Genomic DNA, 27417 nt, shown 5'->3' with positions numbered 1-27417 from the left:
GGGTTATATGTAACTCAGTTTTAGCATTTTAAGGAATTGTCAAATTGTGTTCCAAAGTGCCTGTACCATTTTACATTTCCACCAGCAACATATGAGGGTTATGATTTCTCCACGTCCTTGTCTACACTTCCTACTCTTTCTTTTTCATTGTAGCCATCCTGCTAAGTATGAAGTGGTAGCTCTGTGGTTTTGATTTGATTTTCCTAATGGTGTTCAGTATCTTTTCATGGGCTCATATTTATATATTTTCTTTATAGAAATCTCCATTCAAATCCTTTTTCACAACATTTCTGATAATGAAACATGACATTAAAATTTAGTCTCTTCCCTCAAAGGGTGGCTATTGTCTTTCTAAGTCCTTGAGCATGAATGCATGCCCCAGTTAGGGAAAGTGAGAGCTCTGCTTCCAAGTGTGGACAGGAAGAGAGGGGTCAACACTTAGGATTCCCACTATAACTGGGATTATAAACAGAAAGAACAGAAAATAAGTTGTTTTCTTGATCTGGGCTTGAAGGTGGAACACCTGGGTTTAATTCCTGATTCTGCTTGATGACTATGTCCAAGTTGTTTAGTAGATAAGAGCTTCTTTAAACCTTTCAATTTCTACATTTAATTTATCTTCTCTCCTTTTTTAAATGGAAGGATACTTTACATACAGTAGAATTCATCCTTTTGGTGCACAGTTTGAGTTTTGACAAATGCCTGCAGTTGTACAATGACCACCACAATCAAGATAGAGAATATTTCCCTTGTTCCAAAAGTCCCTTTTGCCTCTTTGTAGTCAAACTCCTCCTCTGCCGCAAAACCTCTGGGAATTACTGATCTGATTCCTCTTTATCCTTTTGCCTTTTTGAGAATGTCATATAAATGGAATGTTACAGTAAATAGCCTTTTGAGCTTGGCTTTTTTCATTTATCATAATGCGTTGGAAATACATTATGCTAAGTGAATCATTGTTATTGCACATATCAGTAATTTGTTCTGAATAGTATTCCACTGTGTATATCTACTCCGGTTTATTTATCTATTCATCAGCTGAAGGGCATTTGGGTTATTTTCAGGGTTTTTTTGCAATTATGAATTAAGTCACTAATACATTCTCTAACCGGTAGATGTAGGTTTTCATTTCTCTTGGGTAAATACTATACTATTTTGGAAAGTGTTGTGCAGTGTCTGTGTCACTTGGCATTCCCAAATATATGTGGGAGTTCCAGTTGCTCCACATTCTCACCAGCACAAACCTCAGTTTTTTCACCTGCAAATGGAATAGCAATCCCTGTCTCACTACTCTCTCAGGATTGTTAGAAATAAAAGTGAAACAGCCTATGCAAAAGTGCTTTGTAAACTCTAAAGTGCTGTGCCTAGGTAAGAAATACTGCTGCCTCTGATAGTAACGCTAGTGCTCTCTTACATGTAAAACTTGTTTCCCACATGAGCTAAATGTTTCACTTTTTCCCCTACATCTTGGCAGAAAAAGGGAGTTATAGCAAGTCTAAAGTAGCAAAAGGTTTTGCCTCAGATGCGTTTTTGGAGTTTGTTTTGGCTCTGTTTTTGAAATTTTCACAGAAGCAGATAAATGACCAAGATGTAAATAAATCATCACGTGTGAGTCAGTTTTGTAAAGAAAAATGACCTGATGTGATGGATGATAACAGGAGTGGAATCAGCAGGCCAGACAGTGTGACGTGCTGTGGGAGAAATAAATGCAGGCCTAACCAGGCAGGGTCCCCAGGGTTGGGCATTCAGGCTGACTACAGCAATTGAGAGCACTGGCTGTCTAAAATGCCCCAGTGCAGTGGGGGTGGGGAGGGTGGCCAGGAAAACCGACAAGAAACGTAATCATTTCAACTTATTTTTTCAAATTTGAAATTTACTTTTTCCATGTTAGAAACACAAAGGCATAAGAAACAAAGATGCAAAAGGTTTTTTCCCTGACATCAATATGAACTAATGTTTAATGTGATATATAGATGGTTACATGTAGACGTATTTATAGATATGTACATATTCATGGGTTAGTATACACACATATATTTCTTTGCTTTGTCATCTGAAAGTGCCTATAAACACCTGACACACCAGGAGCAATAAGCACACCTACCCCCCAGATCTTGGTTTCTAATACCATTTTCCAATAAAGGGCTTCCTGGAGACAGGGCTAATTCTGAGACTGGGGCAGGAAATACACAAAAGGAACCTGGAGCCCCTACTGGTGCTAGAATGTAAGGAAGTGTTCCCAAAAAGTCACAGTGAAGGGGAATTGTCACAGAGACATAAGAGCCAAAGCTGAAACAATCTGAACAACAAAATAAAATAGTATTAAATTATAGCCTGCGTGACTTTGTTGAATTAATATTTGTCAAATAGAAGCCTGGGGTGTTGAATGGTGAGCCCTGCTTCAAAAAGGCAGCAAGAGAAAGTAAAACAGAGAAGTTTATTGCTCACGGGACTTAGAGGGGGTACTCTGCATGCCTCAAGGGGCCACATGGGAAGTCCGGGTTGGATGCAGGTAGACAGAATGCAGCAAGACAATATTGCTACATTGTTATTAACTAAGTTTAATACTTTACTCATTTGTCTCAGTAAAAATGAGAAAAAATGAATAAAATGTGGAGCTCAGTTAATTGTAATCTATCAATATTGTTTTATTAATTGTGGCACATGTATCATACTAAACTGAAAGCGTTAATAAAGGGGAAAATTAGGCCCTGGGTATGTGGAAACCCTGTACTATCTATGCTATTTTTCTGTAAATGTAAAAATATTCTAAAATACAAAGTTTACTTTTTAAAAAAGTTATCTCCTCACAAAATAAGAAATACAAAGACCAAAAATTTTATTTGTTTACATAGAACACTTTGGCCCACTCAAAAAAATTATCTGAGGAATTTCAGTTTAATATTGATAAAATTTTAAACAAGGCAAGCTCTTTCAAAGGGGGCACAATGTGAATTATGTGAGCTTCAAATGAAATATGTAATATTATGATTTTTTTATTGTTGCTCTTTGAGGTCCCCAAAGAGAAAAATGACTGTAGATATTCAGGAGGCTTTTTTTTTCCTAAAGCTTCAAGAAATATGGAGAAGGAATTAGTTAAAAAAAATCCAGCCTATGATTATTCAGAATATCAGGCACAAAATCACAGGCCCCTCTTTCTGCCAAGTTAATTTTAAAAAAAATAGCCAATTTGGTTTTAGTTCTCTTACATTTTATTTAGTTTTGTTTTTCAAATTAACAAATAGGAGTAACTTGTACAAATCAGATAAACTTACAAATGTTATAGAACCCAATATTTGTATAATGTAACCATGGCATGTAGAATATGTCCATATACAAACATCTGGACCATCTCAGTCAGTCAATCAAGACATTTTAGACCAAGGGGAAACTCCCATGTTCCTTTCTTTTAAATTGTTGTTCAGTTACAGTTGTCCCCATTTCCCATATTCCTTTTATCAACATAATTTATTCCTGGCATGAGTACCCTTTCACCCTCCCTATGTTTATAGTGATGCCTTTAAAGGATACATAGCAGTTTAATCATTCATTGCTTTCTAGTGAGCTTCCTGTACAGAAAGTTTCTGGCAAGATATTTTTACATTCAGATCCAAATCACTATCTGTGATGAAACTGAGCCAAGAACTTTACTGCCACCCCCCAAAGAAGCTAATGCTCTCCAACCCCAACCCTCAAAACTGAGGGCTGCCAACCTCTCAGTTTGCGAGAGTTTTTTTCTCCTTAGGGTCTGACCTTAGGACTGTAGTCTTGCCCCATTGTTATTCTTTAGGGGCACTCTGGCCCTTTGTATGCTCAGCTAGCCATTTATGACTTACTGACAATGTGAAGAAACCTTTGCCCCTTGGCTACAAGCTAAGTGAAGCAAAGTCAAACAGTCACCAGGTACAGATTTTATTCCTTGATTTGATTTATCCTGACAAAAGTCTGGTTAATCACAATTTCGGTCTGAAACTGTCATCTCTGCAGCTGCCTCCATCCCAGAGAGTTAAGTCTGTCCTCAGCTAAATGTCCCCAGCACTTCTTTCAGTACCTTCCATGACTACTATGTCCTCTCAGGTTTCTCTTGATGACTTTTGCCTAGCTGGTTAAGTAAAATAGTTACTGACTGCCTACGGTAGTTGCTCAAACCTGTCTCAGTAATGGTAGCACTACAACTAGTGGGCCCATGAGTCGACACTATACTGTGTGCTTTATACATGCAACCTTATTAAATACTCTGAGCAGTCCTTGGGCATAGGTCCTGTTGTTCCCATTTTACAGATGGTAACACTGAAGCTCAAAGAACTGAGAAAATATGTCAGAGTTCACCCAGCTGGTATGTGGGAGAACTGGGTCCCAGTCCGTGTGCCCCACTCCGTCATGCTCTGTGCTCCCCTCGACTTGTGATCCCTCCCCACAGCACGATGGACACCTGGCAGTCTACCCTGAATATTTGTACAGCTTTGCGCTCCCAAACCCATCTTCAGACTTGCCATATTTTTCCATACAAAAAAACGTAAAACTACAAATAGGAATTTGTACTGCATATTAATGTTTTAAGTAGAAATGATTATTTTAAATCTAACCAATTACACTTGCTTTGAGAGTATAAACTTCCATGGTTTTAAACTTCAAAATCTAGGGTTCTTCATCTTTCATTTAACTCATTATGTCCTTCTTTGAAGTGACCCCAGACTCCACAACAAAATATAATACTCAGAGACACCTTGATTCCTAAAGATATTTTGTCTATATCTCCTCTCTTATGTCTGAAGTCCCAATTGGACTCATTAGGGTTGCTGGAGCTGGGCTCCCAGAAGCAGAAATGAAAAGATGTGAAGAGGTAGGTCCCTCCCTGCTTGACCCTGTCCACCTGGTGTATTGATGGTGATAAGTGGAGAGAGAAGCGGACATGCCACAGCCTTGGCTTCTCCCCCCAAAAGCAGAACACAGAGGAAATCAAGCTGAGTAAATATCACAACTAGTGAAGACAGAAGAAGTGTTAGTCTTTAATCTGAAACAATAGGGTAGGAAAAGGGTGGGAGCCCTCTGGATTTAGTCTGAAAGCTTCTGCTAATCAGCTATTTGTGGCTCTCAGCAAAGGGAACCTCTCTGGGCCTTATTTTCCTTACCAATAAATTGTAAAATGTCAGCATTGGACTGTTTGTTAATGTATGTCTCCTCACCCTTGCAAAAAAAAAAGAGCCAAAAAATTATCAAGGAGCTTTTGAAAATGGTAGAGTAAAAAGGCTAAAAGCATGCAAGAAAGTCCAGAAAGATATGAGAAAGCATGCCTAAACAGAAATAAACTAATGCCATTGATTCAAGAGTTGGTAAGAGCTTCCTGGTAGCCTAGACAAAAACCAAGAGATGATGGGTTATAGTGTTCTCGTTATCTGAAAAGAAGAAGTATGGAAATGAGGGGAAAGAAAAGGAAGGAGAGAAAGAAGGAAAAGAAGAAGCAGCACACTAGGTCATGAGAAAATCCAAGCCAAATTTCAAGAGGAATTTTTGTGTGTGTCCTTGTGTCCTTCAAGAGCGTTTTTGAGGACAAAACATGCAAAAACAGTCTCTTTCTGGCCATATTTTATACTGCCCCTCAATGAAAGGATATAATTTAAAAAGCATAGCTCTCTGAAGGTATGAATGCGGAGAGCTAAGATAATCTAGTCCAGGTGTGTTGCTTCCTGGCCGTCTTACTTGACACACAGATAAAACTAGAAAATCTAAGGAATGACGGCTGGTGTGGCCCACAGCATTCTTGAATACCAGTTGCCTCAGCCAAGCTTTGACAAGCATAACATGCTACAGAGAGCTGAAAACTGAGATTCCTGGCAAGTCCTTTTACATAAAAAAGTAATTCAGGTTTGTGAGAGTTATTCTCCTGTTTACCACTTGTGTATTCTGCCAGGGATTCTCACCTATCTACCTGATAAAGTTTATTATTATATTGACCCATGGTGAGGAAAGGAAGGAGGAAATTTCATTTTGTACTGCATAGAATGCTATGTTGTTCAATATTCTTTTTCCAGCAAACATGTATTGCTTGAAATAATAAATATTAAATCAGGACTTTGGGAGGTGGAGAAAAAGAGAAGGAAAGCAGGGAGGGGGGAGAGAGAGAGAGAATGAGAATGAAGGTAAAATATACTTGCATGCAAGTAAATTTGAAAAGGTCTATTTAACAGAAAGAGTAAAATTAGGCACATGAAGCCCTGGTGCTGTCCTGTCACTTAGACATTGCTCCACAAATGTTTGTTGAATGACTAGTTAATAGAGCACAGAAGAGAGGACTCCATAGCAGGAGTCTGAGACAAAGGTGCCAGTTGGCCACCTCAACCAGGAAAAAAATGCACTATGGCTTCTTTGAAACATTTTCTTGTGAGTAGAGCAGCATCATAACTCTCTTTCTAGGATGAGCAGCCCCAAAATGCATCCCCCAGATTCCTAAATGAGTTTATCTGTCAACTAGAATTATATGTCAGAGGCAGGCTGCCAAAAGTGACTCTTCTAGTCCAGCAAAATTGGAAGTGATCTCTCCCTCCTGTCATCAGTCAGCCAACCCTTTCGTTTGCTTCTTGACACCTCTTGAAATATCATTCATTTGTTCACTCAGTCTTTCATCCAGAAATATGTCTTGAGTGCCTACTGTGTGCCATGTACTGTTCTAGGGTCTGGAGATGCCACAGTGGAAAAATGGACAAAATTTTGCACCCACAGAGATTATATTCTAGTTAGGTGGAGGCAGATGATAAGTAAAGTATATGGCATGATAAGTGCTAGGGAGAAAAGTAAAACAGGGAAGAGGAATGGGGAGTGTTATTACAATAGCTGTTGCTATTGTAACCTGTAGGGTGGGAAGTGAAGACACTGAGTGCCTCACTGAGACACTCATGTGAGTAAAGACAGGAAGGAGTTGAGGGAGAGAGCTATCTGGACTTCTGCAGGAAGAGCAGTCAGGCAAAGGGAACAGTAAGAGCACATGGTGTGAGGAGATGGGGGTGCTGTGGGACCATGACTGGCACATTTGAGGAACAGCAAGGTCAGTGTGCCTGGGGTGGAGAAGGCTGCAGAGGAATGGAGAGCAGTAGGTGGTGAAGTCATACACCTGATGGTATACAGTTTTGTAGGCCATCATAAGGACTTTCAGTTTTACCCAGAATGATATGGGAGGTCATTGGAAGGTTTTATCAAATTGTACATATTCTTTTCTGACTTGTTCTGTCATTCAACCTTGTTTTTGAAATGCATCCATATTGGTATGTGTAGCTATGGTTGACTCATTTTCATTGCTCTGTATTATTCTATTGGGGACTCTACCCTTCTACCATTGAAAGACAGTTGAATTGTTTCTCTTTTTTTTGTCATCATGTAGACACATCTCTTTTCTATTTGCAGTTGTGAGGATCCTATTCACCTCAGTGCCATACTGAAATGATTTGAGAAGTTAAAAGACAGGAACCCAGGTCCTAGGTCCTAGGTCATCTAGGTCATCCTGTTTCTCCTGTGAACAGCTGGGATTTGTACCATCAATGAGCCAGTTCTGTGCAACACAATCTTTTTTTTTTTTTTGCAGTATAGTACTTTTATTTATAAAAATACCAAAATATCAGTTTGACCCTGAAAATACCTGGTGATAAAGTGTGTCCTATATTAAGTACATCATTATAGGGATGAAAGAGATCATAAATTCACACTTACCTTTTTTTAATAATGAAAGTATATATTGGGTTGGCAAAAAAATTCACTAGTTTTTTTTCCATACTATGGCTCTAGTAGTGCCTAGTTATCTTTAACTTCATTCGAAACAATTTTGTTAGGTTGTATTGTGACAGTTGTCATATTAGCATGCATTTTAAAAAAACATCAAAACTGGTGAACTTTTGTGCAGCCATTTTAATACTGAAGATGGAAGAAGATATGCAACATTTTCAGAGTATTATTAATACTCTGTAAATGTAAAGTATTATTAACTTTATTATTTTAAGAAAATTAAAAAATGTAACTGAAATGCAAAAAAAGACTTGTACAATATATGGAGAAGGTGCTGTGACTGATCGAATGTGTCAAAGTGGTTTGTGAAGTTTCTTGATACTGTTGACATTTTGGCCAAATAATTGTTTGCTGTGGGGCTGTCTTATGCACTGGAAGATGTTTGCTGCACCCCTGGCCTCTACCCACTAGAAGTGAATAGTGGGAGATAGCCGACATACTCAAAATATCCAAATCAATAAAACTATTGGTGAAAGTGAAAAACGCGTCTTCTATTTTATGGAAAAAAACTAAATGGACTTCTTGACCAAACCAATAATTTATATATTCACTCACAACTTTGCACTGTCCCATGCATTTTTAAAATTTTTTCAATTACTGTTTATAGTCAGTATTATTTTGTGATATCCCTTTATAATAATTCAGAAGGAAGGTGAGAGTCCTGAAATCTGTTGAGATACACAGCTTAGCCCCATGAGTGGTTCCTGGCCATGTACCAACCAGTTGTAGGTAGTGAACAAATCTATGTGGCTAAACATTTGAAATTGCCCTTAACAAATAGCAAAGAGGTCAGTAAAGTGTGCTTTCTCCTAGGTTAGAGATTGAGGGGTTAGACTGGGATGGTGATATTGAAGTGATGTTCTGAGGAGCCCCAGGGCACAGGTGGCAAACACAAGGCCCTCAGGCCAAATCCAGCCCTCCACCTTATTTTATCCCACCCGGCACCTTATTTCTACCCGGCAGCAGTGCTGAGCTCCTCGCCCCTACCTAAGGAGTAGTTACATTTACACAGTCCTAAAATTACATTTGGCCCTTTGAAGGCAACCGAGAGGCTGATGTGGCCCCTGGTGAAAATGAGTTTGACACCCCTGCCCTAGGGAATATTTCTTGGAGAGACTTTGTCCCGCTTCTTACTTAGGCTCTCTTCATCTAGAGCAGCTGTGCTTAGGTCAGCGTTGTATGCTAGGCTTCCCCATAAAGTCTTGGGGTCCCAAAATTTGAAACCATTTGACTAAGTGACCTGTTTAGGTCTTTACAACTTTAAAGTTCAGCATTCTCTCTCTCTCTCTCTTTTTAATGTTTACTTTTATGTTATTAACTGTTTTAATTAAAAATGTCAAATTTAATTTCACAATTATGAATTTACTAACCATTGTAGCTTAAACGTAAGGCAGATGTGAACCATTTACAAGGGATGACTGCCTTCCCTAAGAATATTAAAAATAAGAGTGAAACATCTTGTTATGCTAAGAAATAAGAAAATGCTCAAATGTAAAGATGAAGATATGGCCAAAGGACCCAGGAGCCCCTGTGAGACAATTTCAGTTTCATTATGATATTCATAAATTCCAATGTGGTGAAAAAAATTTCAACCCATGAGTTTATGCATATTTTCAAAAATAAATATACATACATACATATGTGAGAATGGAAAGCTTGTTCTTACCAAAGAAAGCAACTAATGCTATGGTGGAAATACAAATCACCATTTGGCAGCCATCATAGAGGTAGATAGTTGATCCAGGTGGTAATAATTAATAAAATGCAGGTGGACTGAGGATTGATAAAGAACAGAATTTCAGTGCAATTTTAGAAATATCTCCTCACAAAATAATAATCAATTATCGGGGCTAATCAATTATCGGGGGCTTTGTTGTGTACAAACCCGGTTGCATGGCCAAGATTCATTTGACCACGTGGTGTGCAGTGTAGACATCATGTGCCCTGTGATGTGATGCCCCGAGCCGAGCACAGCTTTGCTCTAAGGCATTCCTGCCAAGACAGTGTAACCTAAGTCTGCTGATGAGAAAATATCCGGCAGATCCAGGTTAAGGACCCCCTACAGAATATAAGGCCTAATATCTTTGAAACTGCAGAGGACATGAAAGATATGGAAATATAGAGGATTTTTCCAGATTGGAAGAGACTGAAGAGAGCAGAGAACAAAATGCAATGTGTGGTTCCCCAGACCAGCAGCAGCAGCAGCAGCAGCAGCACCCGGGAAACTTGTTGGGAGTACAGACTCTTCCACCACCACTCACACCACAGACCTACCGAAGCAGAAGCTGCATTTTAGCAAAATCCCCAATGATTCCTGTGCACATTTAAGCAAACTTGAAAGAATGGCCAGGGCCCTACATCAGCAATTCCAAGCTTGGTCAGAATCACTTTAGGAGAACTTTGTAAAAGGACAAATTCCTACCTCCTTTCCCAGATCTGCTGAATTAGACGCTCCATGGTGTAGTCTGCAATGCGGTATTTTAAAGAAACTCTCATGCTGGTTCTGATACCAAGCCACATTTAGGAAGCAGCAGGCTCTCAATAGCATGTCACATGTATGAGTGACCAAAGCAGGGTTCCTTCCATGTGGGCCTTGAAACACAGATTGGACAGTCATTACCACGACTCCCACCACAAGCACCAAAACATGACCCCAGACCATACTCAAGTGCCAGGGTGGAATGTAAATAAATATTGCTTGTGCACATTTCAGGAGTTTTCCAGAACATTTAAGTGGATTTGAAAATACTTTTTAAAAGATTGTTTGTACAAACATCATACTCTTTCCAGTCCTTGTTTGGCATAGAGTTTAATCAGATTTAAAATGGTGAGTGTTCTTTGTAAGGTTGTGTGTTTCTTTTCTTCCAGGGCATGTAAAACAGGACATCTGGGTTTCATCATTAAAATACTAAAACATGTCTAGCATTTTTAGGAAATCTGGGCCTGAGTTTATATGCTACAGGTGTTAGATGTATTAGATAAAAGGCTATAGTCCATTCATTTAGAGTTAAAAGGAAAAATTATGCATATCAATTTTGTTTCAGAAAAATATTTGACTAAAACATTTCAGTTTTTGACTGTATTTTCCAGCACTTAGAAAATTAGGAGAAAATTAAAAAATATTTTTGTCAACCCTATATAAAAATATCTGTTCAGATATTCTTTGTTTTATATTATACACTTGACTTTTATCAACTCATAGCAAAATTCGCTTTTGCTCTCATATTAGCATGTGTCAATTTATCTGTAGTACCTACTGGACATAGAAAGAATCTTTGTTTACTAACTTTTTCTATGCCACAGCATATAAAATATAAGAATATAGAATTTAAAGAGTGAGTCTACATGGGTGTAATGTAGGCTTATTCTATGCATGAGTCTAAGGCGTGATGCTCTCCAGTTCACTGTGGAGTGGAGAGGCCAGGGAGGGGACTGTATAGTGAGTGGAAAGGCAAGAGAAATATAATGAAGCATTAATTCAAAAATTGTAATTTCTAAGTTGAAAAAATACCACATTAAGTATAGGTGACTCACAAAACCAAATGCCATATCATAAAATCATTGACTACATGCCTATTAATATTAGTAAAATTGGCTAACCTTTCTACTGTGCTTATAAAAGTATATAAAGCACCTTTGCCTTATTTCCTTCAATCCTACAATTCTGTAAGGTAGATATTGCTCATAGGCCTGCTTTAAGTGGAAGGAAGAGAAGAGAAACTAATTGGCCCAGTATCACACAGTTAGTGAATGTTAGAGCTGAGACTTGAATCCAGCACCCCTCACCTCAAACATGGGCTGCCCCCACTATATCGAGAAAAGAATATTTGTCCAGTCAACAACCCCAAAACACAATCTTGTTTTGTTTTGGTTTAGTTTGGGGGGGGTTGAGATATAAGATATGCCACTCTTTAATACTTGAATAGTGTTTTTACTTTTCAGTCTCTGCCATCTACATCCTAAGCACTTTCCAAGTAAATATTTCTCTAAAGAGCTTTCTCAAGCCACATACAAAACATGCCTTTGCCCCTCTGGAGTGAAAACTCACCCTCTCTACAGGAGAAGCAAGACTTGTGTTTGATCCCCCACCTCCTCTTGCCATAGCTTCATATAACCTTTAAATAACTGGCCCTCTTGACCCCTAACAGGTCTGTCACTTTTATAGGAACTGTAAATACACCTCAAAAACTATCAACACCCACAAACTTCTTTTAACTGACTCTCCTGAAGAAAATGAACAGACTTTAACTTCAGCCCATTCAACAAAATCACTCCAAAGTCCTGTCAACCACATGGGCCTGTCTCCAAAATAAATCTCTTCTAGCTTCAGCCTCCCCACATCCAAAGTTTTGAGTTTCTGCAGCTTCTATCCTTTGGTTTGTACCCACGGAGTTGTTGATCAAGGTCCCCAGCCCAAACCCGCTGCTGCCACCACCAGTGAGCAGCTGCTTTCTCCCTCCTAGAAACTGATCCTGGCAGGAATTTTCCCAGGATGGCTCTTCCTGCCAGCCCCCCTCTCCTCTTGGAAGCAGAGGAAGTTTCTTGCCTCTTCCTTTGACTTCTCCTTTCATTTCTAATGAATACAAATAGCAACTGCACCTTTTGCTATTTCTTCCCCATTTTCCTTCCTGCTTCCCTTCTAGAATTCTGCCCCAAAGCTACCTTCTCCTGGGCCTTTCCCTTCCATAACCCCTTCTGTAGGACACAGCTGGAGTTCTCTCTTGACTGATGTCCAAGCCTCGGTATATCTGAAACTACAGGCAGGTCACCATTGAGGGTGGTGACATGGCAGGCCCTGTCCTGGGCACTCTAGTTTCCATTGCCCTGACTCTTCTCCCTTTTGTTTTTTGGGGTTTGCCACCATCTTTTAGGCTGCCTGAGTTAGTGTCTTTAGCAATTCCTGCAGCTCTCCTTCTCACCCTCAGACCAGGTTAGCTCCTGCCTGGCATGCACCCCTTGTTCACTGGGATGAACCTGCCTCTGAGGACCCACAGGTGGAGAGAATGAGTGAGGGGTAGCGATGCATCCAGTCCTCCTCACAAGATAACAGAAGCCCAGCAGGTTGTGACTATAGGATATCCTGAGGTCAGGGGACCCAGGGCACTGCCACTGACCAGCTGGGTGACCTTGAACAAATCCCCTAACCTCTCTGGTTCTTGGATTTCTTCATGCATAGAATAAGGGAAATGAGCTAAATAACCTTTAAGGTTCTCTGATTTGTTAGTTGTCACATTATGTAGTGGAACCACATGCCTAAAGATCATCTGCTCAGCTCTTTCCTCATGACAGCCCTGGCTATGAAATAATAGTTGTGTACCTGACTTAATCTCCTCATTTTGGATTATAAGAAAAAATTTCCCGTGTCTTGGTTTTAGAATTCCTCCAATGATGTATTGATGCTGAATTTATGATACCAGTTATAAAACTGTATGTGGCCATTTCTGACTATTTCTACTTCCCAAAGTCCACTCATACCACACAATTCCTAGAGATGAAGGGATGTGCTATCAGGTTGGGCCAATGCAGAGAAAAGTGTCCAGAATTGCCCATGGGGCATGGAGAGATCCAGTGCCAATATTTCAGAATCTTTCTAGATAGATGTTAGTGCTCCTTTGAAAAAAATTACATGATCAAAAGAATATGGAAAACTCTGAATATTAACTCCTTCTTGGAGATTTACCATGAACATTAGCATATTTAAAGCTCCAGGAAACCCTGCCAGTGAAGAAATCTTAATTTATCCCAGCATTTCGCAAAGTAATATGGCCCCAGACACTTTCTCCACAAAATACTTAACATCTGGAAGAACATGTCCCCAGAACACAGTTTAGGAAACTTTACCTCAAAACATTGCTGACCTAACTTTGTCTGGGTCTTCCGAGCAGACAGGGATAACGACAGCTGCTGGAATATTTATTGAGCGCCTACTGTGTGTGGAACACATGGGAATAATTCAAAATTGTCAGATCAAGTATCTGGCAGCAAAGATTTCAAAATCCAAAGCCGCAGAGAGATAGGTGCACATGAATGAGCATGCCAGTCAACAAACAAGACAAATGAAGTGTCCAGTACAGTTTGGAAGTGCTCAGGCCACTAGGCAGTTGTTGGACTTCCGAAATTGGATTTCCATGCTTTCCACTGTCAGTCTCAAGTTCTTTGCTTTGCTCCACCAGAGCAGTTACCATTCAGTCAGTTTGATGATATCATCACAGGACACTCAATGTTTATTTTTATAGATTTGGTAGATGATGAGGCACACCGAGTAATTTTATCCTGTGCTGAACATCCTAGAATTTTTGCCTTACATGTGCCATTTGTTCAGAATTAGGATTGATTCTTTCCCCCCAAAAGATGACCTCCTTTTCACAAAGTGACAAAGATACTGAAATGGCCAGTGCCACATGCTGTTGTTTAATCCTGCTCTGAATCAGTGTGACTGCAGTCTGGTGTCCCGTATGTTTCCTGGACACAGGGCCTCAGGTTCTCAGGGTGGTTGCCCAGTTGGAACCTATTTGTGACTCACTCACAGCTATTTTTCCAAGCATTTCCCCTCCCCCACACTGTATCCATGTGCGCCCATGTCCTCAGAGAGCCCTTGCCCAGATCCTCCTCCTTCATCTCCTGTTTCCCACCCCTCCCTGCCAACTTTCCTTACACTTTCTATTGAAATGTGTTTTTTTTCTGAAACTTTGTTGTCTCCTTTCCACCTTCCCTCTGCCTCTACTTTCTGGCATCCTTAAAAGAAACCAAGGCCCATTCTTTCTGAGGGTTGAATCCTTGGGAAGTCCCTCTCTGCTAAACAGAGGAGAGGAGCTGGCACTGTAATGCAAAGGCCAACAGTGTTCCTGCAAAGACTACCCTTGAAGAAGGAGCTGCTCATTTATTTTTAATTACCAATACTAGTTAACATTTACTGAGTATGTACTCTTCTCTAAGCACCGGAGCCCTTTACTTACATTGTCTCTTTTATTAGTTACCTTTATGATATGGAATATTTATTATTCCCATTTTATGAGTGAGAAATTGAGTCTCAGGGAGGAAAGAAACTTCCTCAAGGTCACAGAAGTAGTTAAAAAAAATGCCAAGAAATGAACTTGCATTTCTTTGGCTTCAAATCCTGTGTTCTCTTTCCTCTCCCTGCCCCCATTCCCAAAGGAACAAAGAAGCTGAAGAGACAGAATTCTGGTTTTCACCAGATTTATTCCCTAAGAAGTTTCATTCACATGTACTGCACAGACAGCAGAGTTAATTATCTTCTTAATATTCTCCTATGTTGTATCTTCCTTTGTCCAGCAGGGCGAGGATGTAGTTGATCTGGGTGGGATACGATTATCCTTTGTTTCTTCATACAGATTTGTGTTTAGGAAAACATATGCTAACACACGCAAATCATTTTATTCCCTTCCATTCTCTCCTTCCTGCTCGATCATTAGCGTAGTTTAGTTGTCAGCCTCCTGTTACCTGAGTACCATATGCATTGCAGTCAGCAAGCATTTGCCAGTGGACCCTAGGAGTGAGATGGCGACTTGTTGGGCTCACTTTTACTTTCCTGTGACAGGCATCCACCTGCCCTGGGGCCCACAGTTATTCACAGCAAGTCTCAGAACCTCCTGGACCTTCTCAGTGGCCCTGGAAGACAACCTTTGCTCTTCCCCGTTTTCCCCAGCAATGTGGCCTGTGGCCAGGGACCTCCCCATCCAGGGGACTTAAGTAAGCAGGGAGGTCATTTCCTGCCCATCACTCAGGGGACCTGAGAATGGGCCCTGCCCATTCCAGAGCAGATGTGAAGGCCACCACTACCTTCAGTCTCTGATACCCAATGATCTCAGGGAAAATGGAATCTTCCTGTCATGGACCATATTACCAGTAGGCCTTCTCTGTCATGGCTCCCTGGTACCTTCCCCAGCACTTGCCTCTGGAGCCTGTTGAGTGAAGGGCAAGCTGACAGGTGATTACAGCATGGGGCAGTCAGCCTCACTTCTCCCACTGCAGCCCCCAGATGCTCTGGGCACTCAGGTGCTTGGACACTCTTCTGAGAAGGGCAGCACCAACAGGGAGTCGGCTGCCATGGCTGCTGTGCTCTGTGCATGACTCAAAACAAGAAGCTGTTAAGCACCTACCACTCTTACTGGACCTCTTACTGAGAAGTAGTTGCCTTCCTTCAAGGAGTTTGAACCTCAGTGGCAAGAGCCAGGGAGAAAATGGTCACAGCCTGGTGATAAAGTTATATAATGCTCATTAACCATGTGAGAGTTCAAGAAAGGCTTCCTGGAGGAGGCAATGTCTAGGCTACTCAGTTGAATGTGGGAATGGAAGGTGAAGGAGAAGTCAATGGCTGGGGTCAGGGTGTGCTTGTGGAGATTTTGGACCCTGTAGGTGGCAATGGCCAGTTAATTCTTGGATATACAGGACAAAAAATAGCTATTCAGAGACAGCAGTGGAGAGGTGGGTAAAACCAGGGAAGTAAAAGAAAGTCATCTAAGGAGTGAGGTAGCATAAGAAAAAATACAAGAAAGGCAAAGGACAGAGTCACAGGAAATACTGGCCATCAAAAACTGACTCCCTACAGCAGGGAACAGTATTATGAGAATGGGCTCTGGGGTTGGGCTGCCTGGGTTAGGAGCCTACCTCCACAGCTTACGAGCTGTGTGACCTTAAGCAAGTGACCAAACCTCTCTATGCTTTCATTTCATCCATAAAATGGGATGATAATGACATATACTTCTTTGAGTTGTTGTAGGATTAAATGAAAACATGTTAAGCATTTAAAGACTAGTTAAGTAGGCTGTATTAGAGCAATTTGATAGCATTATTATTTCACTGATGTCAGAAAAGGAAAAGCAACCTATGACAGAGTCAACCTCTCAGTGCCCACGGGCACTGCCCAATTGAGATTCCCGGTGAGGACAAGTGAAAGAGAACACCCATAGGACCCAGATCACAGCTGGGACAGGAAGGGACCATTCGTGCTGGGTGGTGCAGATGCCACCATTTCCTGGCAGGTCAGGGACAGTGTCTATGATGCCCCAGAGCAGTGCCCAGTGGACTGTAAGCTCCCTGAGGGTGGGCACTCAGTAAAGATTTGCTCAATGAGGACATACTTGCTGAAGGTTCTGCAACTTAGAGTGAAGAGGCTGCTGGGACCAGGGAAAGCAGGTGGGCCACTCCAGTGGTGACAGCAGGTCAGGGGGCAGGTTTTTGGGAGGCATCTCCTGACTCAAATTTCTGTTTGGGACCCCTAGCTGTCTCCAGGGGTGAGCTGTAGGGATGTAATCTCTCACAGGCCTTCTCCCACACTTTCAGACTCCTTTCACTTCCAGACTCTTAAATTCAGGAGGACCCTGTCCTATTCTTTGTATCATAGAAAACTTGGAAATTTAGACAGGTGACAGAACAGGAACATTGGTAAACAACCAGCAAGCAGCTATACCAAATTCTCTGTGATTTCTCAGAATGCTAACATTCTGTTTCTAAAGGGGGTGCAAGTCGGCTGCTCAGATCTTTAAGGTGAACTCTCCATAGCCTTTTCTAAGGCATTTCTTTGCTCAGTATATCAGGCTAAAAGCTATAATTAATTCACTCTTTGGTCTAGTGCTTTTAAGAGAAAATGGAAAGTAGTAAAGCATGGTAGTTTCGAAGCACAGGTTTTTTTTTATTTGGCTCATTCCTAGTTGACAGGTTGTGCGACCTTGGGCAAGCTAGTGTAGCCACTCTGAACTTCAACTTCCTCATCTGTAAATGGGAACAGTATTAGTACCAGGCATGTTGGCCTGAGGGGATTAAATTAAGTTAGTAGTGTCCCTCTCACAAATACATGCCCAGTACATGGAAGCTGTTGTCACTGTATTAAGATCATTCAAAGAGGAAGAGAAATTGATTTATAAATGGCCCTGCAGCCTTAGGATCAGGATAGTTTGGAGCTAAGAACTCATTTATATGTAGAGATTTTATGTAACTGCTTTTTTTATGTAGCCATGGGTTTTAATCCCATTGTTAAAATGCAGTGAAGTAACAAAGACCCTATGATAGGACTACCAATAAATACTTTCACAAAAGGGGAGAATATGCATGAAATGAGGCTTACTCTTGAATACCATTTAATAATTGGTTTCAGAATGAATGATCCATTCAACAGAGTATAGTTGAGAGAGGATAACACATTTTGCATAGCTGTTGGCAATCCTGGGCAGTTCATTTAACTAGAAAAATCATTTACATGTCTAAATCAAGATACTAAAACAGTAAATAACCATTAAAAAAAAGAATGATATCTTGCCATTTGTGACAATGTGGATGGATCTTGAGGGTTATGCCAGGTGAGATAAGTCAGACAGAGAAAGACAACTAACTCTCTTATATGCTCTCACTTATATGTGGAATTTAAAAAACAAAACAACAACAAAAACACAAGCTTATAGGTACAGAGAACAAATTGGTGGTTGTCAGAGAGATGGGAGGTCATGGGAGGCAGGCGATTTACAAACTTCTACTTATAAGAAGAATTAGTCATGGCAAGGTATTGCGCAGCATGGTGACTATAGTTAATAATACTGAGCTGCATATTTGAAATTTGCTAAGAGAGTAGATCTTAAAAGTCCTCACCACAAGAAAAAAATTATAACTAAGTAAGGTGATGGATGCTAACTAGATTTATTGTGGTGATCACTTCACAACATATGCAAATATAGAAGCTTTCAGGTGTATGTTTTACACCTGAAACTGATAGAATGTTATATGTCAATTATACCTCAATTTTTAAAGAATATAATGCAGTGTCACAAAAAGTAAGAGAGTGAAACATTTTCAAAACTTTTAATAAAGTTATTCTTTATACAGAAAGCAATTTAAAATAATTAATGTCATGTGGCATTGAGGACTTTTCAACGCCTCTGGAGGCCACATCTTGGGAATATTTACATGTTATTTATGACACTAACTGTTGATTAAATGGAACCAAAATAAAGAAAAATATTTTTAAAAAACAGTAAATAATTCTAGTGAATTTAGAACCTAATTTTTCAGTCATCAGGGAATTTTTAGTTGGAGCATTTGAGAATTAAGCAACTATCTTGTACAAACTACAGGGAAGACATTCTGTGAACAATAGGAAGATGGCCAGAATAATATGGTCTCTGTCCTTGAGGAGTTGGCAATTTAGATGAGGTGGCCATATATACAACTGACTTAACTGCAAGGCAGAGCATGCTATCTTTCTTCTCCTATACTGTCCCCATGCCTAACATAGTTCCTGGCAAATTCACAGGCATGCGGTAACTCTGTGGAAAGAATAAGCACTGTTATAGAGAGATAAATAAAGTGCTTTGGAAGGGCAGCTGGGACCAAGGAGTGGTAGAAAGACTGAACTTCCAAAGATGGTAGCTTATGAATGGGTAAAGTTGGCCTTGTACCTACCCAATCAAAATGCCACCCATACTACTGTTTAATTACTTGCTTATGTTATTTTCCCCACAAGGCTCCAATACCACATCGGTCTTGTTTACCAGTGTCCCGCATGGTAAACATGATGCATACAGATCCTTAGTATTTCTTAGAGGAAGGGGATCATCAGATATATTTATCAAGGCTTTTCGTTTTTTCAGTTTCAAGTTAACAACACCTCTACTTAAAGATGCTCGAACCAAGTAAGGGAATCTTTTGGTTTATGTGTGTGGAATCTTCACAGGGCTCTCAGTAGGTCTGGACCTAGAAACCTGGCCAGTGTCTCCAGGAATCCATCTGCACTGTGCATGTGTGTGTTGGGGGTGGGGGAGCAGATATTCTCAGGCAGACTCTGCTGATATTTATGACAAAGACAGCTCAGATCTTTACAGTTTATCTTTATTTATATTGTTATGGTTTATGATCCCATCAAAAAGATGATATCTCTTTTCCTGAATGTTTGGGTCATAGTATACCCATCTCTGAAAGCAAGGGAGGAGTAGCCCCAGGTAATATGTATGGATTAAGATGGAGAAAGGGTGGTTCACCTAAGAAATGTTGGAGACAGCCAAAGCAAAACAAATACACGAACAAAATCCTCTCTATATTCACAGCACAAGGAAACAGATTGATCAGTACCACAGAGGTATCAACAGGTGGATAAGAGAAAATGATGCACAATGTAGTAGGATTGGAACGTCAGACAGGAGTGGTAGGCAACACTGGAGATTAATGCTGGAGATGTAAATTTAGACCAGATGGTGTCAGGCTTGAGGGCCAAAAAACTCCTGTAGACAACTGTGATAGTATTTGAGAGGAAGGGGAGATGTATTTAGGGCTTCTCCAGAAACCACCTTTGGGTGCCTCTCTTTTCCCCTCTGTGTCCCTCCTAAACAAACAGTCATTGGTAGAACCATGCCAAACCAGACAAGGTGTTCAAGGAACTCTTCTGCACCCACTTCATGTCAAGGAGGACGTGTGTGTACTTGCTGGCCACTGCAGACTCAGTACTGAGACCCCAGCATGAATAGGTCATGGCCTCTACCACTAAGGAGCTTACAGTTAACATAGATTGGTCTAGGACAAAATACTAGAAATAAATAAACATAATACGTATAAATATGTATGTATATATGTATAGAGGAGTGGGTGATTTAAGTAGAAAAAAAAGGTAATTCCTAATGAGGGGACAGGGAAGCCTTCAGAGAACAGACATATGTGTCACCCTTCTATTAGGAAAGGCTTGTGCTCAGGGCACAAACCCTTCTCAAGGCAATCACAGAGTCTTCCTGGTCCAGCCTTGGACTTCTTCCTTCCCTGTAGTTAAGAACTGGGGCTTACAGATTTCTCTCTTCTGAATTTCTGTGTTCATTTTCCTGGAATTCAGCTTCTCTACAGCTCAGCCAACAATATTAACAGAAGTAGAAGCAGCCGCAGTAGTCACAGTAGCAAACATTTATTGAGCCCTTAAACACATACTCAGCATCATGTTGAGATCTTTAGATACAATCTTTAGTTTCACCCTCACAATAATTTTATGAGGTAAATATTAGTGTTTCCATTTTACTGAAAAGGGAATTTGGGCTGACAGGTTAGGTGGCTTGCCTTAGGAACCTGTGCAAAGGAACAGTGGACCTGGGGATTGAACGCAGGTCTACTCAACTCCAGTGCCCTGTCCTCCACTGCCGTGCTGTGCTGTGCTGTGCTGTACTGTGCTTCCCTGAATCCCCCGCCCCCAGCCTCTCCTTCCTGGTTCTAAATAGGTCACGGCCCCAGTCTGAGGCACAAATTAAAGCTTACAGAGATGAAGAATCAGTCTTGCTTGAGCAAGATGCAGGGATGCAGAAAGGGATGCTGAACCCCTGGGAGAGTGTGTATAAGAACCACCGGAGTTACCTGAAAATGCAGATTCCTGGGCCCCGCTCTTAGAGAGTGTGGTTGGTAGGTCTGAGTGAACCCTCGGAAGCTGCATTTGAACAAACACCCTGACACACCACCAGAGATTCCGATGCCAGTGTTCCACATTTGGAAGAGTGCTGCCTAGGCAGATGTGTGTCTGCCTGTCTGTCTGTCTGTCAATTGTGTGGCATGCCTGTACATGCCCACACACTCTGCTTCAAGGGTTGCTTTAGTAAAGCTCCACGGAAGGCAGGTATATGTGCACTGTACAGAAACTACTTGGGAGTAACTTTGTCTAGACTTCCATTGTCATCTTTAGATTTTGCCATTTGAGCTCAGCCTTTGCAATTAGGGTAACCAGATACCCATTACAGAGGATTGTCTTTCAATAAAAAATTCTGCTCAGCATATTCAAAAATGTTTTTGGCACAAAGTCACTTGTCTCCTTTTTCTGGACCTGGGAACAGCAGTAGGAAGTGTTCAGGCCTTTTCCCAAATATAATCCCTGACCATTTGGAGGCTGAGAATCCTCTCTGCCCACGGCCTCCTGGGACTCCGGGTGGCCTGCCTATCCGTCAGAGGCACCAAGCATCCCTGCACTGGAGATGTGGGAAAGATGGTCTCAGTCCTTAAGGACATAAGGTCTGGTGGGGGAGACAGAACAGGCCCATGTGAAAGAGTCAGGCACACAAATACTACAAAAATAAACCAGATGCAAACTCATGCAGCGGGGAGAATCCAAATGCAGACACAACTTTGGACTCAATGTCCAACATTAAGTCAGAGAGAAGCAGGAAGAAGTTGAATGTAAAGTGCTAGGTCATCAGAAAAGCCTTCCTAGAGGAGGGCACATCCACTTATCTGCCAACTCTGATTAAGCACTTACGTGGTGGGCACTGCTGCTGGTGAGCACCGTAGAGTTGATGTCTGCCTTTTGGGGAACACAGTGCTGACAGTGCAGGGAGGCTGAGGTCAGGGAGACATGGGGCCACCATGTAACACACAGCATGTGGACCCAGCCCAGATGTGAAGTCACAGTAGGCCTCCTAATGCTTGCCCTGACCTGTGTGGATCAGTCGGTTGGGTGTTTTCCCAAAAGCAAAAGGTCACTGGTTCGATTCCCATTCGGGATACATGCCTGGGTTACAGGCTCGGTCCTCAGTCAGGGCACATACAAGAGGCACCTGATCGATGTTCTCTCTTACATTGATGTTTCTCTCCCTCTCTTTCTCCCTCCTCTTTCTAAAAATAAGTAAATCTTTAAGAAAGAAAAAAGAAAATGATGCTTTCATCAGATTCCTAAAGGCAGCCTTGCCCCTGACTTCAGCTAAAAACCCAGGAAGGACAAAGAAGACCCCAGCTTAGGGCCTGCCCACCTTCTCTTTCCATCCTAGTATGTATACCTGTGTGTGGACACTGCAGGCCTCAAGTTCAAATTCTGTCCATATTCCACTTCCCTACCACCCCTTGGCCAGCCTTCAGGCCTAGAGTTACAATCTACCCTCAGGAGGACTGATCCAGATAAAAGGCCATAATAGGCCCAGAAGTGGGCTTGGGCCCTTTGGACAGGGGATTCAGAAGTCCTGAGTCTACAGGGGTAAGTGATCTGGAAGTGGGTGCACAGCCGGTGGGCAGTCATGTTCCCTCCACCCCACTGGCCTCTCACTTGATAGAGAGGGTCATGGCTGGATCAGCCAGCATGGGGCTCAGGGCAGGGGTCCTGACTGTAGGGTCTAAAGACATTTCTGCCTTAAGGATTGGTGTTAGCTAAATCCTCAGTGGGGGTGAAGGAAAGCTTTCTTCTAGAAAGAATAACCAGTACAAGATCCCTGAGATGGAAAAAAGCCTTAGTCACCTTCCAAAAAGTAGGGTGTGGGGGAGAGCTGGGTGAGGTTGGAGGTCAGACAGGAGCCTGGCAGGTGGGCCGAGGTAGGGACATGGTGGACAAGAGATAGGTCATTTTGAATGAAATAAGAACATTCCTTCCGAACTGAGCTTGTGTGATGCCAATAAGGTATTTGATGTGAGAAGAGACAGAAAGCTGTTCAGTTTGGCTAGGCCAAAGAGCCCTGAGAAAGGCAAGAGAAGGAGGAAAGAAAACATCTGGAGAGGAGCAACTGTGGAGGAGTCGTAGGCATGGACCAAGGGGTCAGGATCGTCAGGGTGAGCACGGAGCCTCGGGCAGGAACTCACACAGAATTGGGCTGGGCCAGATTCTCTCTGTATTCTGTGCTGGCCACGGAAATATAGCAAATAATTTGCCACGTATAACACCTTTCCACTTAGGGATGCGCCCTGTGCTCGAGTCGTGGTACTTTATATGTATGCGATCTGTGTGTTTTTTTCTGTGATTTATGTCCTGGAAATCTTTCTGGATTGGCAACACATCACATTTTCCACTTAGTAAACGTGACCCCCGTTTATGCTGTGGGCAGCATTTTACAGTCATCGCCAAATCCTTGTTTTCCTTTTGTGTCATTTATTTTTTGTAATTAGCGATGACACTCCCATTAATTAATGCCTGTGAAGTTACAGATACATTAGGTTGCCATAAGTATTGTCGCTGAAGTCTGTAAGCAGATGTTCGGGGGGGGGGGGGGGGGCGCTGTGTTTATGATAACAGTGCTTACGTAATCTCAACAGCCAGGCCCTGGGGACTCACACTTGGAGATGGAACAGTTGGTTTAAATTAGGTTTCCATGTGAAATATGGTATCATTATTTTTTTCCTAGCATTGTGGGAAAGTATATGGAAAATCATTTGACTGATAGGAAATAAATCTGGATGCTTGATCGGGATTGAGGCACAAACCACGTGGTGGTCTGCACCTGCTCTGTGGAGCAGGACTCTCCAGGGGAAGAAGACGAGTTAACCCTTTCAACCCACTGGACTAAGAAGTCACAGTGTGATAGATACCAACATAGCCTGAAAGAACCACGACTTTCCAGAGACATGATTTGCCATCAATTTCAACAAAAAAAAGGAACTAAAGCCACAAAAAGATGTACCAGAAGCCTCAAAAATTTATGCATTGGGTGTCTTTAAGGAATTGTTTTAACTCTCCATGATTTCATTTTTATTTGTAAGGAGATGGGTTTGAATTTCTAGCTCAAAGAGTTGATTTTACGATTCTAAGTGTTTGCTGGTGACTTCCCACAGCAGAGCAGGGCCCATAAAAAACAAATCACACTAAAGGAAAAACTGGACAGAAGCACCAAGGGACATTCAGTCTCTATTGGCAAAATGATTTCTTTCTCTAGAGAGACTGTTAACCAGCTAACCAGGTAAAGGGACAAGGCATGGAGATAGTGGGCTAGGGCTTGCTTATAGCTGCAGGGGAGGGATCTGTGTGCTTCAGGCAGTCCAGGGAGATTGGAATGAATGGTTATCTTTTTCCCAAGCGGCTCTAAATTCCTTGCAGGATGATCTGGACAAGGGCTAGTCCTAGGGGTCTGATGCCAAATCCTTCTCCTGATATTTCATGAGGACCCCGTAAAGTCCAAAGCAGGTAGAGAGCAGAGGAGCATGCTCAGAGCCCACTGGGCTGGGCTGGGCCCATGGCTGGACAGTGGCCCATCATATTTTTGCTTCAGCCAACTTCAGAAGGGAAGAGGCAGATTATAACTGCACTGCTCTTGGCTGGTACCAAAGCATAATCCTATTTTATCACTGAAACTCCCTATTGCTACTATTTCCCAATTTGTTCCTGTATAGGGAGAAGAAAAAGATGTTCAGCATCAGTCTCTTCTGGTCTGCTTTGTTCACGTCAACCATTTTTGGTACTCTTCTCGGTATCTTTTCCTTTTATTCTAGCTCTGTCTTCTTGCTGAGTGCTTAGAAGGACCTAACCAATGCCAAGTTGAAAGAAACTCACCCTTTACTAGATGAAAGAGCTACAGACTGGATTTTAATATCAACAAGAATTGTAACCTGAGAAAAGTCACTTCTCCCATGAGCCATAGATTCCTGATCCGGAAAATGGGGTTGGACTGCCCTCTGTGGTTGCCGCCAGTAATAAATGCCTTTCATTCCTATCCATTTACAGCAGTATGCTGTGCACCTTGAACTCTTTTTCCTGCAGTTGTCATGCCATGAGTCACCGTGAACTCTGTGCTCAGGCCTCATTCTCATTCAGGCCAGGGAAGTGATTGCCTCCCCATGTTTCAACCCTGTTGCTGAACCAAGTGCAGCTAATGGTCCGTGTGGGGTTAAGACCAGAGCTTTGGTTTGTTAAAAACTGAGCTTATCAGCCCAGACATTAACCAAAATGGAGAAAGTTATTTAAGTGAACGCTAGTGTCCAAGAACCAAAGTAGAGCTAGCAGCAAAATAATCTTAGAGATTAAGCAGAGGATTTTGAGGCTACATATCATAAAGGGAGCCTTAGTATTGGGTTGTTATTAAATATCATACTCTAGTCTGTGTAGTAGAAAAAACAAATTGCATAAGAACAAATTAAGTTTGGAGCTGGAGAACATTAGAGTTTGTATATACTCATTAGACGTTTAGCCAGTGGTTAATAGTGCTCCCTCTGGGGCATGCACCTAAGTTCAAATTCAGGCTTCACCACCTCTTTGTTTGGGGACCCTGAGCAAGCCTCTTAGGCCCTGTGTCCCTCAGTATTCTCCTCTATAAAATGAGGATAATAATAGTCCCTGACTCGTGATTGTTGTGAGAGAGAAATGAGTTAACATATATAAATGCTTAGAACAGTTCCTGGTACATATTAAGTACTATGTAAGTATTTGTTCTTCTCATTATTGTTTAATCATTTGAGGAGCCTGATAGATAATACATTTGTAAAAGATAGTTCAAAATATGCATTTTTGTATTTTTTCATTTGATATTATGTATTTTCCTATTGAGAAGTGCCTTCATTTATCGGCTAAGTGCACTGACTGCATTCAATCTTGCTATCCATCAGTCAAATATATTTAAATCGTTATCTTTAGGCCTTATTTTCTTATAGCTTCATGGAATTTTATGGATCAAGAGGGATTTTTATGAATTACTTTATAGCCTCCTTATTTGTAAAATGAAGGTAAAGAATTAAGAAAGCTTAAGTGACTTTGCCAGAATCCCATTAGAGCTTTAGTAGTCTCTTGGCTGGGTCCTTCATTTTCTAATAGTAAACTGGTATTTTAAAAAAGAAACAGTTTTTGTGTGAAAAAAAATACCGATCAAGCTTCCAGGACATAGTTTCAGTCAACGCCCCTCTCTGCATTTTCCAGGTGAGCTCCTGGGTGACGTGGCTGATCCTCACAGCAGGCTCCATGGAGGAGAAGCGGGAGGTCTTCTCGTATTTGGTGCATGTGGCCAAATGCTGCTGGAACATGGGCAACTATAACACTGTCATGGAGTTCTTGGCCGGCCTCAGGTATCTGGGCACAGTTTCCTCTTACTTGTCAAATGGCACTGAACTAATTGCCCAAAATGCGTTTGGTAGTGACCACCAATACAGATTATTCCATTAAGTACCCCTTGTTCTTGAGGGATTTCTTTAGCCTTTTATTGTATAACTTGAAAAGGAGTTTATATATTATTCATATCTGAGAATCTCTGCCTTTTGGTTGGCGGTTGTTTTAAGAATACAGAGGATATACATTATCCACTGGTAGCACCGCAAGCCCTGCCCCTCCAGGATGCTGCAGAATTTAGCCCCCATGGCCATTCACAATCCCAGTTAGCTGTGTCTGCTCTGATCCCATGCTCTTGGCCAAGCTGAGTGAAATTACCTGGTTGCATAACTCTGTCAACCCCATCACTGACCCCAGTCCTCCTCTTCCTGCCCTGTACACTCCACTGTTTCTCTTTCCAGTTCTGCCTTATGAATTGCCCAAGCACTGTAAGCTCCCAACCATTGACTGCCCTTAGTGACAACATTGATAATAAGCATTCAATAATTTTAGCTCTCAATTTTTTGAACACTTACTATGTGTCAAGCATTGGACTAAGCACGTTTCATACATTTAACTTTTTAATTCTCAGAACAATTTTTTTGACGTAGGTATCATTATTATTACCACTGTATACAAAAGAAGAAACTAATGTTAGCAGAAGTTAAGTCATTCACCCCAGGTCACCTGGCATGGCTGGGGCGTGAACGCAGGCAGCCCTGATTTCAGAGCTCATGCCCTTCACCTCTATGTTATTCTGCTCTTACGCCTTCTCCATCGAGCTAATAATAAGATCACGGTTCTGTCAGTAAAGTCTCTCCTGCTTTATTCCCTTTCAAACTCGGTTACCTGGCATGAAGTAACTGCCCCTTACTTGTGGGGAAGAAGAGCCTGAGTTGTCAAGTCAGAATAAC

The 27417-nt window shown here is 41.5% G+C and overlaps 1 protein-coding gene across 9 annotated transcripts in view; it reads left to right on the top strand.

The window, feature by feature from the left end:
- PLCE1 (phospholipase C epsilon 1) overlaps positions 1-27417 on the top strand; it is a 332067-nt gene that overhangs the window by 216499 nt on the left and 88151 nt on the right. For all 9 annotated transcript variants that reach the window (XM_045197747.2, XM_071221217.1, XM_045197748.2 and 6 more), the window contains one exon: positions 26339-26484. In XM_045197747.2, coding sequence (XP_045053682.2) covers positions 26339-26484 — 146 coding nt within the window. The remainder of the gene's footprint in view (positions 1-26338; positions 26485-27417) is intronic.

The sequence above is a fragment of the Desmodus rotundus genome, chromosome 4, assembly GCF_022682495.2.
Source record: "Desmodus rotundus isolate HL8 chromosome 4, HLdesRot8A.1, whole genome shotgun sequence".
NCBI lineage: Eukaryota > Metazoa > Chordata > Mammalia > Chiroptera > Phyllostomidae > Desmodus > Desmodus rotundus.
This window is presented reverse-complemented; position numbering and strand designations above follow the sequence as displayed.